At 41.3% G+C, this 20,167-nt stretch overlaps 3 protein-coding genes across 6 annotated transcripts; all 3 read right to left on the bottom strand.

The window, feature by feature from the left end:
• Positions 1-1,855: 1,855 nt before the first annotated feature.
• LOC136430945 (galactose-3-O-sulfotransferase 2-like) lies at positions 1,856-4,890 on the bottom strand. Its single transcript, XM_066422051.1, has 4 exons — positions 4,483-4,890; positions 3,909-4,017; positions 3,244-3,353; positions 1,856-2,917 (listed from the first exon to the last, which is right to left on the bottom strand). Exons 1-4 carry the CDS (start codon positions 4,758-4,760, stop codon positions 2,035-2,037), a joined length of 1,380 nt encoding a protein of 459 aa, XP_066278148.1. The 5' UTR covers positions 4,761-4,890; the 3' UTR covers positions 1,856-2,034.
• Positions 4,891-5,472: 582 nt separating this feature from the next.
• Positions 5,473-19,681, bottom strand: LOC136430944 (galactosylceramide sulfotransferase-like). Of its 4 annotated transcripts, XM_066422050.1 has the most exons (8): positions 17,624-19,681; positions 17,276-17,388; positions 14,803-16,836; positions 14,042-14,294; positions 13,647-13,759; positions 9,314-12,676; positions 7,081-7,193; positions 5,473-6,819 (listed from the first exon to the last, which is right to left on the bottom strand). In XM_066422050.1, exons 3-6 carry the CDS (start codon positions 14,997-14,999, stop codon positions 11,812-11,814), a joined length of 1,428 nt encoding a protein of 475 aa, XP_066278147.1. In that variant the 5' UTR covers positions 15,000-16,836; positions 17,276-17,388; positions 17,624-19,681; the 3' UTR covers positions 5,473-6,819; positions 7,081-7,193; positions 9,314-11,811. The 4 variants fall into 4 exon arrangements, with proteins under 4 accessions (XP_066278147.1, XP_066278146.1, XP_066278145.1 ...); XM_066422049.1 differs by lacking the exons at positions 5,473-6,819; positions 7,081-7,193; positions 9,314-12,676; positions 13,647-13,759; positions 14,042-14,294 and having other exon boundaries at positions 15,925-16,836; positions 17,624-18,542; positions 18,905-18,986; positions 19,388-19,681; XM_066422048.1 differs by lacking the exons at positions 5,473-6,819; positions 7,081-7,193; positions 9,314-12,676; positions 13,647-13,759; positions 14,042-14,294 and having other exon boundaries at positions 15,925-16,836; positions 17,624-18,986; positions 19,388-19,681.
• LOC136429435 (galactose-3-O-sulfotransferase 2-like) lies at positions 5,955-7,202 on the bottom strand. Its single transcript, XM_066419265.1, has 2 exons — positions 7,081-7,202; positions 5,955-6,819 (listed from the first exon to the last, which is right to left on the bottom strand). Exons 1-2 carry the CDS (start codon positions 7,200-7,202, stop codon positions 5,955-5,957), a joined length of 987 nt encoding a protein of 328 aa, XP_066275362.1.
• Positions 19,682-20,167: the final 486 nt, after the last annotated feature.

Here is a 20,167-nt window from a genome sequence, read left to right as displayed (position 1 = left end):
CGACGCTCCATTTCTTCGTTAGACCCTGTAATTGCAAGGTCGAAGATGTAACAGTGCACAAGTCTGAACTAAGTGGGCGTTTGTAGTACTTTGACCCCACGAGTCTCCAAACCCAGGCGAACCGCGGTCTGCTCTGCTCTCTAACTTATCCGAAGCTTCCTGCGGATTGATAATTCCCGTGGCAACATGGGCCAATGCCGGGGTACTGTGTATATCAGTCAAGTTTCAACGACTTTGGTGATTCTTATTTTACCAATGCACGCCACTATCACACCGATCTGATCTAAAACTCAACAACATCCAGGATGGGGGGGGGGGGGTAAAAGTTCCCAGCATCAGCATGAGATATCACAGAGCATCAGCAAGAGAATAGGCAAGCGATAAAGGAGGAAAGCTGATGTTCTTGAAACGCGACCAGCTGCCATTCTTACATAACTCTTTTCAGCTAACAATTAGCAACGTTATGATCTCAACTCTCTTCACTTCAAGAAGATTCGTTGGAAGCACAGCATCTTTTATTGAACATGCTATTACCAATAGGGCTTCTTTAAGTATTGCTCTACGGAAAACTCAGCGACGTTTCATTATTTAGTCATTGACGGAGTGGAACACGGGAACAAACCGCTGAAAGTGTGGCGTCTTCCCAAGATAGTACCGGGTGATGAGAAGTGCCTGCTGCAGGGATGCCTTCTGGTCATTTATTGTGGGATGATCCCAGGGTGATCCTACGAGTGGTGCGCAGATAAGACCATGGAAGATTACTTTTGGACTTGTTTCTGTAGATACTCGCTATAAAAATCAAATGCATGACATTTTTCTCCCCTATACCCGCACATAAATCATCTTTCTCTAATGAGGGCGTGGGATAGTTGTTTCACAAGCACCATCGGGATTTAGACGGTAATGTCAAGGTCAGTCCGTGAGACAGACCCGTCGTCACATCAAGTATCCATTGTCTGAGCTGTAAGGCTAATGAGCTATGTGATGTAATATTATCTGCCATATTTCATCCCGCAAGTGCTAGGATCACGACCTACCTGATTGGAAGAGCTTTTTATAGATAATTCAATTTTTCTGGAATAATTGCTGGAGATAGATACAGAAAAACAACATCTTTCCTTCGCCAACGTGTTCTTTTCTTTCAGGACCATGATTCAATCGACCCAATTTTCACACTGCGTCGGCGATAGCTCTATTTTCAGAAGTTGCGGATCCACGGATCCTGCAGCAATAGTTTGAGGTGCGGACGCCGGCGCCAATATCAAATCAGTTCCCATTATCTCCGACAGATTGGAGACAAACAGTCATCATCAGGACACAGGCGCCACAGGTTCATGCTGTCTTCCACTCATTTCCTAAAATGTAATCATCACTAATACCATTTACGTCACACTTAAAAGGATTATCGTTTATCTTAGCAACAGCCAATCGCCAGGCTCCTGACACAACTGTCAGAACACCTACACGTCCTAATCAGAAATCAACGGGGCATTGGATTAGGTCTTGATTACCAACTAGGAAATATTATGACTTCGTTTGATCATAAAATCACTTTTTTAGACGAAGCTAGAAAGAGAGATCAAGGCAACATGGTTGGAAGAAAATGCCGGAAATTGACTTTAACTTAGAATAGATTCTAAAACTCATTTAAGACTTTATCAAAAGAAAATTGAAAGGATATCTCAGGCTTCACATGAAATCAAAGCACTACTATTCGATATCACTAATGTTATAGAAAAGCTAAATACGGCTGTTTGTACATCACAACTGCAGATAAGCATACACAATGCATGTAACGTTATAGTAAAGGCAACAACATGCTCTTTGTTGGAAAGTAGAAAACAAGCAATGCACCTGTAGGTACTGAGCTTTTATTTACAAAATGTTCTTGCAATGAATATAGAGTCAGGGACTTTCCAAACTAATACATCAATGGAATGAGTTTCAGTACGTCTGTGCTTGTAGACCAGTATAAAAAATAATAGTGCACTTATATAATTACAACATAGCATTATCCAACAGTGACTCATTCTGTCATTCATTTGTTGCCCGCCCTTTGCTGTTTTCTCTGGCTTGTTTCCGCATCATTCCGTGGTGCATTCTTACATTATAAATCATCCCGATCTTGATTTTGTCGCCATATCCCAACTGATTCCAGATCTTATTCCTATACGTTTCAGCGCTGGTACCTATGCGTCTACAGAGGTTTAGATCAAAAGTGTAAGTTGGATTCCAGCGCGTACTGGGAATTGTCAACTGAGCAGATTTGTCCTTCTTCTCACAAAACTCTTCGACTTTAGCACACACGGATCTGTAGTGTCGAACCTCTTCAAAAAAGTCATGACCTTGCGCCCGAATCTTGCTCCACAAAGACTGGTTAAAACGTTCAAACATCATGAAGTCCACCGCGCTGTACTGTCGGTATGTTGTCATCTCAGCACGGGTGGGTTGGTAGTGTTTGAAAGGGTAATCTCTACTGTTTCTGGTGCTTTTTCTTATAATAACATCTTGGAGCTCCCAACACATGAGTCGTCGTAATAAGACGATGGACTCTTCCAAATGTTCGAGTATTATGACAAGAAGGAAGTCCCGTTCAAGTTGATCTATGTACCGCGCAGCCCAGTCTAAGTCGTCTGACCTTTCCAGGGGGTAGCCCAGGTCAAACGCCTGAGCGTTTCGTGTCTTATCAAACCGTACCCCGTAGCTTAATGCCTCGGTCTTATACGACCATGGGTTATCGAGGAATGTCTTAAGAGGGTTTGAAGTATTAGTGTGTTTCCTCTTTTTCGTTTTCACAGCCCGGGACATGTGGTAGTAGTTAAAGGACGACTTGAAATGGCTGAAGGGTTCCCGGATGATGGCCAGGTAGGCTGTTTCGGGGGGAAATCTGGCTTCCAACCAGGTCTTGTTGTAACGACTGGGAAGAAAAACAACAACAAATGTAACATGGATTCAACATAAACTCCGTGCAGTTTTATGCAAAGATCTACTGTCGACAAAATACTTTTACTATGAGACAAGCTGTAGAGGCATTCTGTTGGGGCGAAAACCAACAACAAAGAGAAGATTTTCCACATACCATCTGGGTTTATAGCTTCATTTAGACAGATTAAGGGATGAATCCCACAACATAAGACAGACGCAACTTCCTGCTAGACTTAACAGTATAACATGTCGCAGGTAACTATCACAACTGCTATATTCAAATACACGTGTGCCAAGTCAGGTTGGTGCAGACGGTACCTGTGTTGGTAGAGGGCGTTGTAGCAACCGGTCCTCGGCCTGACGTACAACCCCTCCCTGGGTGGTATAGGCCAGCTCAGGATGGGACCGCCGTGTGCAGGCATCATCACCTGGAACAATCAACTCACTTAGCCAACTTTTAATGACACACATTGCCATTGGTGGCGTCACCTTTACTTTCATATTTGTCCCTCTCTCTCTCTCTCTCTCTCTCTCTCTCTCTCTCTCTCTCTCTCTCTCTCTCCCTCTCTCTCTCTCTCTCTCTCTCTCTCTCACACACACACACACACATATACACACATATATATATATATATAAACGCACACACACATTAATCAGAACACACACACACTGATACACACACACACTCATCCGCACACTCACTCACTCACTCACTCACTCACTCACTCACTCACTCACTCACTCAGACACACACACACACACACACACACACACACACACACACACACACACACACATACACACACACACACACACACACACTCGCTCACTCCCTAACTGTCTAACTTGCCCACTCACCTATTTAATCAATCACAGCTAACTCACAATATAACTAACCCACTCACCTATTCACTCACTCACTAACTAACTCAGTAACTAACCCACTGTCCCACAGTTCCCCATGCCCTGAACACAGTTCTTACCGTGAGGTTGTTGAAGAAAGCGTACTGTTGGAACAAAGGGGTTGTTGTTGAGGAGCCAGACTTGTGAACTTTGATCCAAACAAAATCCTTTCTCGGTGAACAGTTGGAACTGCAAGGGGGTTAAAATCGATGCGCAAACATTTAGATGTGTTCAAACTCATTCATACACGTTTTGCTTATACTCCACTCTAGAAAAACATAGATAAGGAACAAATAAACAAACAAACAAATGCACACAATTTGACATAAACATGTACATGTATGGTACGACGTCTTAGGAACCTAATGGAGTACAAGTAGTCTAATGTATTGACACTAAATATGTATTGTGACATTGCAAAACTTTCTATATCATAGAAAATCTATACGAAATTTTAAAACTACTTATGCATAAGTCATCTTTTCTATCAACGAGTCCAATTGTGTATTAACAAATTGTCTTCTATATCTACATTATATTTACATGTTAACGAAATCCATAAAACTATATCCTATAAACGTGACTATATAGTCTAAGGCGAGACCAACAATCGCCAGAAGTCAAGCCTTATCATAGTAACTTGTTACTACCAACCTGGATGACGAGTTCAATTCTTCTGACTGGCGTAGTCCTGCGTTCCTCGTTGCTTCAAAGATGGAATTTCCAGCCGTCGACAAACGGTGATACGCAACGCCATGTTTACGTTGTTCTCTGACAAACATGAACATTGTAAACAAAAGGCTCACAACGCCAATAACAAAGACGAGAACTGGTTTCTGAGACATTGTGACACTTTCGACACAATCCTTCTCGTCAGGTATTTGTGGGCAGGAACAAATAATGGTTAGTGACGTACACCCTCCCCCTGTCATTATCTATTTGACGCACATATGGTAGTGTCTAATCTTCGAATCTCTTAAGGGCGGACCAGAAATCTAGAAGGGGTGTAACCTCACGAGGTGAAGATAAGGTGAATGACTCTATCTCTTTCTCCCGTACGTAGTGGCAAGAGGTTGTGTATTTTCTTTTCTAAGGGGATGGCTTTCGTTTTTTGTTGTTATAAAATTAGATGGATGTTGTTTTCTAATTCTCTATTATCCCAAAGGCCGCCCCTCGAGGGCCTTTAGGTCATTCCTAATTAGCATGCCAAAATAGACATCAACAACATACCAAACTTTCCTGCCGAGCCAACTTGTCCGACAAGTTTGAGGCAGGCAATAACAACTTAAGGGGCACGTTGGGAACGGCTGGGCCCAGCCTATCTAATCATTCTTTAATTTGCTCATCGCGAGCGTCTAGATGAGTTAAGATTTATCCACCATGCTTGAATGGAAAGGTTTCATATTGTTATGTGAATTTGTAAAATTCTGTACTTACTAAATAGACGTTAACATTGGAAAAGGGCCGTTTCCCCGGGAGGCATGCAGCTGCCTCAAACATGACTCACTTCGTCAGATAATTGGGCAAGGTCAACTGAAGTAAACCAACATTATTTTGTGCTTTACATATGTTTCATGTATACCATACATATATCAAATGTACATATATAATGCAATACAGTAATAACGCAAAAAAGAAAGGATATTTGCACGCCTCTCACATTTATTCGAAACGATTTGCTCATATCAAAATGAGATGTGAACAGAATGTACGATATTTGTCAATCATCTATCACAGATGGAAAATGTCAGCGAAGCTATCTTCCAATTTATGACCCATGATATGATAAAGATTAGACTAGAGCATCTACAGATCATGGCATCATTTATTGTCACCTACAGATATGGTAACGAAATACGAAAAATGTCTAAAACAAATCCCGTTTATATTTATCGCTTTAATAATGTATTCGTCACAAACTAACGTTAGAGTAGAATGACATTTTACATGGTTGGAATAATACAAGGATTGCGTCACAGACACATGTAGAGTTACACAAACGACGAAGCAGCATAAAATGATAATCATCTTCAAAGGGCACAGCAATGGCATGTCGATTGACTTAATTTTCCAAATGCTTATCTATTAAATGTTTTTAGTGACAGGATTGTGTACTCTATAACAAGTCACCGGGGCTCATTCTCTGTAGAGTCATTTCTCGCTGCGTGTAGAAACTTGCTGAGATAGACTCTGGCGTTGAAGAGTTCCCCCGGTGGCCTGCGAGGCGGGTATCCCAGCTGGCGCCATGACTTACTCCTCCATCTTGGGTCGGTTGTCTTCAGATCTGTACAGAAACCACGGGGCAGTCTGTACTCGCTGTTCCACGGTGTGCCTGCAATGACCAATCCTTTACCCTTTCCTCCTTTGCAAAATTCACGAACTTTGATGGTGACATTTTTGTAATGGTCTACCTCTTGAAAGAAGTCCGGGCTCTGTTGTGAGATTTTCTCCCACAGCGATTGGTTGAACCGTTTGTACATGGCGTATTCTGCCGCCGCGTATTTTCTGTAGGTCGCCTCCTCCTCCGGTGTGGGTTTGTAGTACTTGTAGCCGTAACTACGACTGTTCCTATTTGCTGATCCTAAAAGAATATCGTACAATGTCCAACACATTAACCTTTTCAACAATATGAGGGACTCGTCATGATATTCTAATATAATGACAAGTAAGAAGTCCCGGTCTAACTGGGCGATGTATTTCTCCGTCCATTCCATGTCATCGGACTTTTCCATGGGGAAGCCCAAGTCAAAGAGTTGTGCATTCCTGGTTTTGTCCCATCGGATCCCTTGAGACATTGCTTCCGTTTTGTATTTCCAAGGATCCTCCAGAAACTTTCTTAAGGGACTCTTGTCCTTAGACTTGATGCCAACTTTTCTTGATACACCGTAGTAGTGGAAACAGCTCTTAAAGTGTGTGAAGGGTTGTTTAACAATAGCCAGGTACGCCGTGTCGTCGGGAAAATGGGCCTCCATCCATGTCTTATTGTAACGACTATGTAGATTGGAAAAAAGTATTATCAATAAAAACAACAACAACAACAACAAAAATCACCAATGTTGTCGTATAGACACAAACAATCTAACAAGCTACTTGTCTTGAGGATTATATTGTCTTCAAATGTTAATAAAACTGTGATTGAAAATACTACGACACTATCGTAATCTTTTCAAATACTAGCTACATCTTCGACAAAATGGTTAGTTTTAAATGCTGTAGTAGAAATCTCAGCTGACAGAACTTGACGTGACGTACCTGTGTGAGTACAGGGCGTCGAACGGCTCTCCCTTATTCGTCTGGACATACTTGCCTTCCTTGGGCGGTAGTGGCCAGCTGATGGACGGGCCATTGTGAACACCAAGTAGCACCTGGGACATAGTCATAGAAGATGATGATTCGGAGAGAACATTTAGCGCTGAATTATAGCATGCACTGAAAGTGGACAAGTGCAATCGGGTACTCTGGTACATTACAAGTACAATTGGGTACTCTGGTACATTACAAGTACAATTGGGTACTCTGGTACATTACAAGTACAATTGGGTACTCTGGTACATTACAAGTACAATTGGGTACTCCGGTACATTACAAGTACAATTGGGTACTCTGGTACATTACTAGTACAATTGGGTACTCCGGTACATTACAAGTACAATTGGGTACTCTGGTACATTACAAGTACAATTGGGTACTCTGGTACATTACAAGTATAATTGGGTACTCTGGTACATTACAAGTACAATTGGGTACTCTGGTACATTACAAGTACAATTGGGTACTCTGGTACATTACAAGTATAATTGGGTACTCTGGTACATTACAAGTACAATTGGGTACTCTGGTACATTACAAGTACAATTGGGTACTATGGTACATTACAAGTACAATTGGGTACTCTGGTACATTACAAGTACAATTGGGTACTCTGGCACATTACAAGTACAATTGGGTACTCTGGTACATTACAAGTACAATTGTGTACTCTGGTACTTTCTAGTACTTTACCTGCCAGTACTTCACCTCTATCACACCTGAAAAAACAACATGTAGTATCATGATAATTGTACAATGACATTCTTTTCAAGTTTTATTCATACAGTACTATCCACTTAACCCTCAAACCACCGTAGCTTTTTTACGACTAATCTTACCGTATGGGGTCAAAACTGACCCCACAATGTTTTCTACAAATATAGCTTTATTGGTGACTATTTTTGTGGTTTGTATATATGTATAGTTTAAGTAATCTATAAGGGACAGTTTGACATGATTAGGTGTGAATAATTTTCGCTCATTATCATAATTTATGCAAAAATAGGGAACATCGTCTTTTGCAACTAACGCTATTCAGACAGGCGGGCTCTTTTGAGGCCTGCGCCAACACTTGATGTCATATAGCATCTGAATGGATTACGCTAGAACAACCAAACTTGGTCACCTTTGCTAAAATTTCGTTGGCAACAATTTTCATCTAATGAAATATCTTATCAATGTTTTCATGTTGCTATGGCAACCGGTTTCTTAGAGCCATATTTGGAAAAAGTCGCTACTTTTGGATTTTACAATGTAATTCTAGGGCTGTCTTTTTAAACTGCACTTATTTCTTACATCAATACCAACCAATTTAATTCACTATTATTTTTATGACTTAATATTCATAATTTATGCATATTTGATTACGTCATCGGTCAAAATCTAAGATGGCGGACGATATAATTAGATTAGCTATAACCGGCTATTTCAACCTCAAATTTCATCACTACCATGTTTATCCAAACAGAAACAATCTTAATATAAACGTTTTTGTCCATTTTTATTGTGTTATTAGGTTTTATGATGAAAAAATGCATTCAAAATAATTCAAGATGGCGGAACCAAGATGGCGGATTTCCCTAGTGTAACTTGATATGAATATAATTCTTATGAGGTCATTTTGACGTCGTTCATGTTGCCATCTACAAATAACGTCTTTGGATATATTATGATTTATCATACATAATTTCTATCTAAGTTTTATCGTGTACCTTTGAATTATACGGAAATACCCAATTTGTAGGTTTTCGTCAATAAAATCACATAAATGACGTTATTATACGTCGCAACGTCATCAATTTTTACGTTCATTTAGAAAAAAATTTTTTTTCAAGTTTCTACGAAATTATATTTTGTAACTATGATCATAATAACCCTTATCATAAATGTTACTAGATGACAAGTATCAAACAATAGGGAATATGAGTGCAGATTTTGCTGGGGTCAATTTTGACCCCACTGGACCATGCGTAAACTTTCTAGGATAACTTAATCAACAATGAGCCAATCTCGGTAAAAACTTGTGAGAAGTTATAAGACATATATACAAACAAACTCATAGAAGGAATTTTGTTTTCGACTCGAAATGTCAAAATGGCACATGTTGATATGAGCTTGGGGTCAGTTTTGACCCCATACGGTGGTTTGAGGGTTAAGTTGTATGACCCTCACTGACCTTGAGATGGTTGTTGAAGGCAAATCTCTCGAACAATGGCGTAGTGGTTTGAGAGCCAGCCTTGTGAACTTTAATCCAGACGAAATGCTTCTTGGGGATACAGTCCTTGGAGGACTGCTGGTTACCCTCGACCGACGCATTGTGGCTGTCTCCATCTTGATTTTCACGTCCCAGAGGGTTTACCTGTATTGACACATCTAATCTCCTCCCCCACGTTAGAGTTTGTAAAGTACTATTAGTGAACGCTACGTCCGAGAAAGAGGCCAATAGAGCGACGCCACCAAAGGCGAGAAGGCCCAGAAAGGCAACGAATGGGTCTTTTCTCATGTTTCTACACTCGAATTATATTGTCACAGAATGTGTAAATACGTGTTGCCAAAACCTTGATCCGTCCGGGCAGAAGCTACGTATGAAGTGGGGGTGTTAGCGTCCACGGGTTAATTATTTTTTGACACATTGAATGGCATTTAGTATCCAAGTATATTTTTACACATCCTTAAGCAGGCGTAACCCAATTGTAGTCATCATTTTCATTTCACGTGGAATGTTTTAGCTTACATGTCTCAATGGAATTAATTTGCAGCTTTGATTTCTGACAGTTAAAGTGTCGTTATGGTGCCGTCCGAAAACCAGTTGATCCACTTAGATGATGTACACAAACTGTGCACCCACCGTACGACATCAGGACAAAGGTCAAAGAGCAAGAGTAAAGAACAACAGACGATACTTCAATGCATCGAAATATTTTGTTTATTTACGAACGAGACATTACATTTAGTGGATTACGTAGCTTCACAACACTATCTCAATAAACAGTCCGGAAGAGACTACACTAAATGTACTTTCCTGTAAATTGACTTTTTCCATTTATTTAAGTAGATCTACTGTAAACAAGCCGATCACCAGTCGTTTCAATCACAAGCAATTGTCTTTGCCATGATGATAGATAATACATGCAATTCTTGATGTCTGTCTAATCTGAACTATCTTTCTCTCTCCCTCTTTATGTACTATAAATAAGATCCGATAGAAACAGTTAGTAGAAGTAACACGGTAGACGAGAAAGAAAAGACAAGATTGTTCGACATACATTTCAATTTACAAACGTACTCACAGAGCTTGCTCCCTATATTCCCAGGTTAAAATAACGACAGATATATTATGTAAACAGCTCAGACATTCATCGACGCGTCATCAGACTTGGGTGGTCACTTGGAGAAACAGATATGTCTTGGCCTAACCTGAGTACGCTTACTTCGTACCTATAAACGTGTATGTATCTGGGCAAATATCTTCCTTACTATTATAGGTTCAAACAATTAAGAAACTTCTAAAATATTCTAGACATGAATGTCTGAATTAGGCTCACTGTGAACGGTCGGAGATCTGTATTACAGAGGTGGTTTGATTTTTAATGTTCACTTCAACAGAGCAAAGTTCAGCGAACAAAATTAAGAACAACAATAATTGATTACTCGTTTTATTAAAGAATGAGTCTTATCACATAGTAGATTATTTAGCTTAACAACACTATCTCGGCGAAATTCGATCATTATGGACTAGACTACACTAAATGTACTTTGAATTGAATATCTTGTCTTTCATCTAAATTTTATCTAACTAGACCTACTGTAAACTAACCAGTAATAACCGCCAGAGGTCGCTTCAAACACACTGACTTGTAGTTGCTATGGTGTACGTCGATCTCTAGCTAGGCTGACCTATCCCTCTTTCTCTTTTTCTGCGTCTTCGGGAAGTAAAACACTCGGTGGAAACAGTGAGAAGAAATAACAGGGTAGACGGAAAAGAAACGGCAGGAGGAGTCGATGTACATTTCAGCTTGTAAACGCACTCAAAGCACAGACCAACATCTCTATACATCAAGATAAAGACAGATATTTCATTAGATATCTCGAGTAGCCATCAACACATCGCATGGCTTCTGGTTCTCACGAGTCATCATCTTGGACGGTCACTTGGATAAACAGATGTCTTGGCCTAGCCTGAATACGCTCGCTTCGAACAAAAAAACTTGCCTGTGTCCGACAAAGACCTTCCTACTATTATAGGTCCAAACAATTAAGAATCGTTTGAGATAATCTGAAAATGAATCTTTCCCAAAATCCAACTACGTCTTTCCCTATCGGCCTAAACCATGCCATTCCTACCATTCACAAAAACGTAATCGTCATCCACTAATGGAAATCAATTCAGTTCCTGTTAGCGTTTTCCCTATGAAAGCAAAGGTAGCAGTCCTGATGCTCATGTACATCTAGCAATGCGAAAATGGGTATCTTTGATGAGAGGTAGTTTGAACTTGTTACGCTTTTTCCAATTACATCTAAGGCGTCTCCCGTGAAAAAGAAAATGAACAAGTTTTCCGTTGTACTACAAACGTCTTTCCCAGCCATATACACGTCCCAAAACTAGAGCAACTCCATTGTCTTTATTCCTGTATTATCCTCAGTGTCCTTTCATCATCTGTGATTGAACAGTCATCATCCTTTATTCTCTTCAGAGTCGCGTCTGGCCGCGGCGAGAAACTTAGCCAGGTTGGTTCTGGCGTTAAACGGTATGTCGACATGGTGTGTTGGAGGGTACTTCAGCTGCTGCCAAGACTTTCTCCTCCATACCGGATCATCCGTCTTCAGAGCTTTACAGAGACTACGAGGCAGCTTGTACGTGGGGTTCCATGCTGAAGCTGGAATGAGAAGTTCCTTCTTTTTCCCGCCCTTGCAAAACCCACGAACGTGTGTGGTGACTTTTCTATAATGGTCCACCTCCTGAAAGAAGTCCGGGCTCTGTTGTGAGATTTTCTCCCACAGTGATTGGTTGAACCGTTTGTACATGGCGTATTCTGCCGCCGCGTATTTTCTGTAGGTCGCCTCCTCCTCCGGTGTGGGTTTGTAGTGCTTGTAGCTGTACGGTCGACTGTTTCGGTTTTCAGCTCCCAGGAGGATATCATACAATTCCCAACACATTAGCCTTTTCAACAATATGAGGGACTCGTCATGATATTCTAATATGATGACAAGTAAGAAGTCCCGGTCTAACTGAGCGATGTATTTCTCCGTCCATTCCATGTCATCAGACTTTTCCATGGGGAAGCCCAAGTCAAAGAGTTGTGCATTTCTGGTTTTGTCCCATCGGATCCCTTGAGACATTGCTTCCGTTTTGTATTTCCAAGGATCCTCCAGAAATATCTTAACAGGGTTCTTTTCAGTTTTTGATTTCAATTTTATTTTTCGTGGAACGCTGTAGTAGTGGAGGCAGCTCTTAAAGTGTGTAAATGGTTCTTTAACGATAGCCAGATACGCCGTGTCGTCGGGGAAATGGGCCTCCAACCATGTCTTGTTGTAACGACTGCGAATACAGAATGTATATCTTTATCATATTCTTTGCACATGATCCATAGAAAACACTTTATACAGAGAAAGACGTTTCGTCCGAAAGGAAAGCATACATCTGAGTAAAAGAAAGTCGGAATTCTGATACAGATTTCGGAAATTACATAGACTGTGAAGTGTTTATTGGTTTATTGGTAAAACGACTCCATTAGTGAGTACACCGTAGTGTACTGCACTACTCTTCCTGGAGTCACATCATGTTGAACAGACAGATTACATTGGAACACATACACATAACATTACATAATATATACATATTTACATCAGTTTCAAATTGCTACCAGTTCATAATGTTTTTGTCCATTTTTAGTCTGTCTTTGATGTGTATTTTGAATGTGGATGGTACAGATGTTCTGATATGATATGGAAGCGTGTTGTATGATTTTGAGCACCGGTAGAGAAAAGACTTGGTTGCAGATGATGTTTTTGGTTTTGGCAGTTTGAAATCGTTCATTTTTGAAGATCTTGTGCTGTAAGTATGTTGGTCGGATACGAGGTGTAGTTTACTGCGGAGAGTGGATGGTTGTTTGAAGAAGAGTATTTTATGGAAAGTGCACATGTTGCTGATGTAAAGTCTCTCTGTAACAGTCTGCCACGATAACGCACAGTTCATTTCCCTGACTGATATGCGGTAAGATACCAGAATAAGTTTTGCCGCCTTATTCTGCATTACTTGTAGAGCATTGATGTTTTTTTGTGACGTAGAAGTCCAAACCGCTGTGCAGTAGTCCAAGTGTGTCAAGGTGAGTGTTTCTTGAAGGTACTGATGTTCAAAGAAGCCTCGCTCAAAAAACTACACATTCTTTAACGGTTGACACACCGACACAGTTATGATGTGTGGTGATGTGTGATACTACTTCCAGGGACTCTTTTGAAGCTAAGGTAATTTCTAATCATCAATAAGTATATCACTTTGTATGAAGTACCTGTGCGAATAAAGTGCGTCGAACAGCCCGCCATCTTTCGTCTGGAAATAGTCTCCCTCTCTGGGCGACAGCGGCCAGCTGATGGTCGGGCCCCGGTGGGCACCGAGTAATACCTGGGGTAGAAACAGGCACGTCAAGGAAAAATAAAGAGAAGAGAGAAGTGAAAAAATCATAGCGGCTAATTCTGGCTTAAGCAATGATCATGGTAATAAGTACGTTGTTAGCCACAATGGTTTCTTTCGGTGGTATGAAAGAATGGTATTCCTTTATTGTGCTACGATGACCACAATTGGACGGTTCTGATCATCAAAGAACTAAACCTCATTATGCCTATCATGATATCTAGTTTCTCCAGGTCACTTTTTCAAACGGAGACAACAATGACCCTCACTGACCTTGAGATGGTTGTTGAAGGCAAACCTCTCGAAAAATGGCGTAGTGGTTTGGGAGCCGGCCTTGTGAACTTTGATCCAGACGAAATGCTTTTTGGGAACACATTTTTTGTCTTGTTTTTGTTGCTGCTTCTGTTGTTGTTGTTGTTGTTGTTGCTGCTTCTGTTGTTGTTGTTGTTGCTGCTGCGGCTGACTGTTGTGTGCATCAGTAGTCTCGTTAGCCTCTGAAGAATCTTTCGCGCCTGTCAATTGTTCTCTGGAAGCAAGAATTCGAATATCTCACGACTCCGTAAAAGAGTTTCTAGTTTGTCTTGTTTTATTGTAGTTCACTGATTATATGTTGTGATTAACATGACGATTGTCCATTGTGAACATGACTAGCATATGGAGCATATATCACATCATCAGCCCACTCACATCATGCCAATCTACTGACAGTGTATTCAAATAACTACGGACACACACAAACAGACACATCGAAATTATAGACTCCCCACACTAAGCATTGATTATCCCAAGCTTTTGCAACAGTTTCTTTCGGTTGTTGGATGCACATTACGTATTTACTACATGCCACCAAATTTATCATTGGGTTGATTACTACGAGGCCAACAAGTGGTGATTACAGACACAACATTTGTTTTCTTGTTGTGGGTCTTTCCGTTTGAACAGAAAGTTGTCTGCAACTAAGCCTACTCACACAACAGCACGGCAAGATATTCTGTATTTACAATGAAAATATAGGTATCAGTAGCCAAACTAACCTTTCCTTTGAACCCATCGGGTTTGCTCCGGTGTCACGTTTATTTTGCATATGGCCCGGTGACACAGCTGGCCTCATAGCCCACGACAGCGGCTGAGAACCACTTTTAAAAGATTCTATGTCCCAAAATGAGGCAAGAAGGGCGGCACAACCGAAGACAAAAAGGCCCATAAAGGCGACGACTGGGCCTCGTCTCATGTTTGTAGGATTTGGCTGCTAATAGATATTTTATACAACAATTTGGATATGACTTCTGAGAAACGCTTAACAATGTTAGACTACAGCGAAACCTCAAAAGCTCCCTGACCCTGGGATCGAGCTATTCTGAAAAGGGGGTGTGCGTTGTCTTGTAGATTTGTCAACCGTTTTTGGAGTAGCAAATGCACAGTATGTAGCATGGGAATTGTTGCCTGATGTTGACAATTACTCACTTTTCCTTCAGTTGATAAAATTTTGATACAAAGAGAAGAGATTTGATGCTACTCTTTTATTTCACATCTGATACACTAGATTATCTCTAAATTCGCCATATTGTCCTCTAGAAGAACCGGTTGGTCCACAAACACCTGTGTCACAATAGTAAGCAGGGCGACCACCAAAGGTCAAAGGGCATTGTATTCCATGCATGGCTGCTTACAGGTCATAACAAAAGCAACTGTTGGGTGAATTTTCAGATTGTTTGTTTGTTCGTTGGCAACTAAAAGCGACTTTCGTCTTACCTACATAGTTTAAAGGATTTTAGGTTGAATTCAATAAAGTAACCGTCGTTGCCGACGAAAGCATGCTTATTCACTTACTCAACTTTTCTATCAATTACCTAAGTCCTCAAAGTTCCTCAAAGCATGGCATGAATAGAATGCCCCACATACTTAGATGGCAGCTCATTATCTTTGTTCTGTAAAGGACATGGTGAGGAGAAGATGTAACCATTGAACAAAACTCGTCCGTCTACACTCATAAATGTAGCCGGAGCATCTTATGATGATCACGTGAATGCCAATTAAAAACAATACAATATGATTTCAGGATGGTAACCTGGTGTATATTTAATGTTCACTTCACACCTCAGGTAATAAAAAAAAATGCCAAGTTGGAACTGGAAGTCAGTACTACAATGAAGTAGTCAATGGACAAACACTTTTATTTCGTATAGCCCTTACGCTATGATCTCCCCATTTCTGCAGAGTCATTTCTGGCCGCAGCTAGCAGCTTGTCGTGATACTTGCTAATGTTGTTGTAGTATTCAAGTCGCAAGGGGCGTTTGATACGTGGTGGATAGCGAAGCTGTGCCCACGAATATTTTCTCCATTCATAGTCATGTATTTTGAGGTAGGTACATGTAGACTGTCTCATTTTATATTGAGGATTCCACGGAGAAGCTGAAATAACAAGTTCTTTCGTTGAGTTGGCATTGCAAAAATCTCGAACTCGCTTCGTCACCTGCTTGTAGTGTTCCACCTCTTGGAAGAAGTCCTGACTCTGCTGTGAGATTTTGTTCCACAGGGACTTGTTGAATCGTTCGTACATCGCGTATTCTGCCTCTGCGTACTGCTTGTACCTCACCAACTCTTCTTGTGTGGGACGATAGTGCTTGTACCGGTAATTTCGAGAGTTTAATCTATCTTCTACTAATAGAATATCGAGCAGTTCCCAACACATTAATCTCTTCATTAATACCAAGGATTCTGCATAATGTTCTAGAATTATCACTAGTAAGAAGTCCATGTCTAACTGTTTGATGTATTCTTCGGCCCATATCATGTCGTGTGACTTCTCAACGGGAAATCCCAGGTCAAAGAGTTGTGCGTTTCTGGTTTTGTCGAACCGTATTCCCTGATACAATGCCTCTGTTTTGTATTTCCAGGGGTTCTTGAGAAACATCTTGATCGGGTTCCAGGAGTCTTGTAAGTTGAGGTGCTGCTGTAGACGGTAGTAGTGAAAACTGGACTTGAAGTGGGAGAACGGATCCTTCACAATGGCCAAATACACCGTGTCGTTGGGAAAGTGGGCTCGCATCCATGTTTTATTGTAACGACTGTAAAGACAAGAACGTCATTGTTTGCTTATCTGTTAATTACAATTTGAGGCAAAAGTTGATAATAGGTAATGAATAAAAATAACCACCACATTGTAAGATCGAACCTCGTAAACTGATGTATTGCTTGTCTACTTCTGTTGACATTTTAACTGACCTGACCTTACAACGTTAACCTTTCAGAGATGATTGTAGCTATGGAGGTTACGCAAAAGGTTACAACAACGTTAACAAGAACAACTGTTACAGCAGATATAGATCAAGCTATTTCTGTTATATATTGTAGTACGCAGCTGGTACACCAGAGCAGACATACGCGACTATTTCAGATATTTCTGCATGCAGTTTTGTCACTATATGATAATGAAAAATTGTTCCGTGATGTTTTCACAAGTATGAAATTAGAAATGAGATCGATATCACTACAGCGGCAACTTACCTGTGAACATACAAGGCGTCGAACAGCCCTCCCTTCCGGGTCTGGACATACAAGCCCCCTCTCGGAGAATGCGGCCAATACACAGTCGGTCCGTTGGAGATACCAAACAATAGCTGGATAATAAAACGATGGGAGGGAGGCGCAAGAAGTGAAGGTTATCTCTGATGTCTGTGGTATACGTAGTCAATCTACTCAAGTTCACATACATACTGGCACAAACGGCATATACAACTTAATGATGAAGAGACAGGCCAAACGCTTATCTAACATGACCTGACAAATCGAGATAATAAAATAACAGAACTCATTGCAAGTTCCGTTTTGAATAGTTGATAACATAACCCTGACCTTCAGATGGTGCTTGTAGGCGAATCGTTCGAAGATTGGGTTTGTGGTTTGCGACCCGGCCTTATGGACCTTGATCCACACGAAATGTTTCTTAGGAGCGCACACATCTCCATGAGTCTGTTGGTAGCTTTCAGCGTGGACTATCTCTATTCCATCTTCAATCACTGGCAGTGGTGAACGTTTACTTTTAGCAGGCATCGGTAAGGCATTGACAGATTCATTACTCCCTGCGTAGGCAGTAACATTCAATGCAGAGAATTGTTTATTGATCTTAACGGCGTGATTATCCAAAGTCTTTTCTGTTTCTACATTCGATCCCAACGGCTTTTTCTCGTGTTCACTGTGTTCATATTTTGAAGTAGAGTTTCGTCCTAAGTGATGTGGCTGGTAAGTTAGTTTATCTTTACTGCTTAGTGTTTCCTTTTGTCCAGGAGTAAGCAGTCCAGTCCGCTTTGCCCCATCAACAACAAGAGGCAACTCTTTGCGAGATTCTACTTTTGGCGTATCATGTTCTTTTTTGCTATCGGAACTGTTGTGAAGGACTAAATGGCTGACTTGTCCTTGGCCGACAGGTCTAAATTCCTTTCTAATCATACTTGTTGACCTTGTGCGAAGATTCTCCTTCACAACAGGTAGTGGCTGGTGATTTCCTTGGTTCAGCTTATGTTCTACCCAAGGTTCGTTCTTTCTCTGTCCATGCTCACCACTATATATACTAACCAAATCTTTGTGTCTGTCTTGAGACTGTGGGGAAACATTGTTTTCCACCTTGATGGTTTCGCTTGGACGGAAAGAATGGCTGTTTTCCCTCCCAGCGATGACACGTCTCACAGAAGGCTGTTTATTTGCCGTGTCCCCAGCAGACACGATGTGAGGTCGATTCCTCTGTGGATCTCCCAATTTATCGGCGATGTATTTTCTGAAAGGATACAGAACGGTAGTAAACTGTAGCAAGTCAACAGGGTCACAATAAGTTGACAATAGACATGATCAGTCGTGCGGCTTACAAATGTGAACGACGTAATGATGATAGGCACGTGCACACCATTGTTCTCACCAATCTGTCTTACTCGAAGCTCTAACGCCGTGGACGCTTATCCCATCGGTTACCGTAAGCTCCCGTTAGCTTCCATGGGCTTTGTGATTCCCCATGGTACCCGTGCACGTGGAGATCATAGCGCAGACCTACTAGAGTCCGTTTGATAGCTTATCTCCCCATGGACACAAAACATGAAGATCAGGCTCCACCAATCTGCCAAGACAACAAAGCTAGCGACCTACCGCGCATGGTCACGAGTCTAGTTACTCTGCCCAAATACTCCCTTCCTTCACAGCTCCTTTCAAACATTCACAAATCCCTCGCCTGGACAACAAATTCATGTGAAAATGCTAAACTGTAACCATGACAGTGGAGTCGAGTATCATATTACTCCTCAGACTACATCGAGTATCATATTACTCCTCAAACTAGGAGGTTCCTATGTTACTGAAAATTAAGACCTTCATTTGTCCGATTGTCAGAGGCAGTTACTGTAACCATGCACAACGCTCTGAATGGCAATTTGAACGCTGAATGGGTCCGTAGCTGAGCTATTGCAGTATACATATGCTTGGAGTTCGGTTACATATAGTGCGCCATTCGGATACAGTATAAATGTCTGCATCCCTTTTCCAATAGAATTTCTGTTTGATAAGGATATATAATACAGTCAGAGTTGTGACTATGACCCTCTCACCACTATGCCGTGGGTGGTGTACACATACCTGTCTGAAACGGCCACGGTGTCCGACAGACTACCGACCCCATTTCTTCTGACAATCTCGCCGTGTCGCCTGGTATTTATGGAGTTGTCTACAACGCCTGTGTTCCACTCGATCGAGCCAGCCTCCATATGTTTTCCATGTGTGGTTAGGTACAAAATGAAGACCAACATTGAAGCACAACTAAATCCAATAATACAGAGAAAGGACGTGAGGATTGTTGCCCTCATGTTGAATACGCGCCGTCCCTCCCTACTGTAATTAACCTGTGGTCGGCTGGTCAGCAAAGCGTGAATGATTTCAGAAATGCCCGGACAACACTTTGGCATTATCCATTTTCGTTAACCGGGGGTGCGCAGCATAAATATGGACTTAATTGTTTTATGAAGTTGTATAAAGTGTGACTCAGATTTTAATACCTTTTTAAGACAGCTTCCGTTTTTTTAAAGGTTGTTTGTTAATATTGTTAAGCTTGAAAATAGCTAAGACCTGTTGACAGTATGATATGGTGCTCTCGCAACCCCTGTTAGCGCCTTTCAAAATCAAATCAACGCAAGGACCCGACGTCAGAAAACCAACAGAGCACACTAACATTTGCATACCTTGCGGCAGACGATTTGCATATCCCCAGGCGTAGTGTGTGTGTGTGTGCGCGCGTGTGTCTGTGTATAGGGGGAGAGGGGGGGGGGGGGGGGGGGTACCGTTCCTTAATAAAAACCGACAATAGCTATAGCCTGTATATCGACATCCTACATTCAAAGCCTCATTATGGAGTTTCAATGA

This window comes from Branchiostoma lanceolatum, chromosome 3, assembly GCF_035083965.1.
Source record: "Branchiostoma lanceolatum isolate klBraLanc5 chromosome 3, klBraLanc5.hap2, whole genome shotgun sequence".
NCBI classification, from domain to species: domain Eukaryota; kingdom Metazoa; phylum Chordata; class Leptocardii; order Amphioxiformes; family Branchiostomatidae; genus Branchiostoma; species Branchiostoma lanceolatum.
Note: the sequence above shows the minus strand (reverse complement) of the source record. Positions and strands in the feature narration are given on the sequence as shown.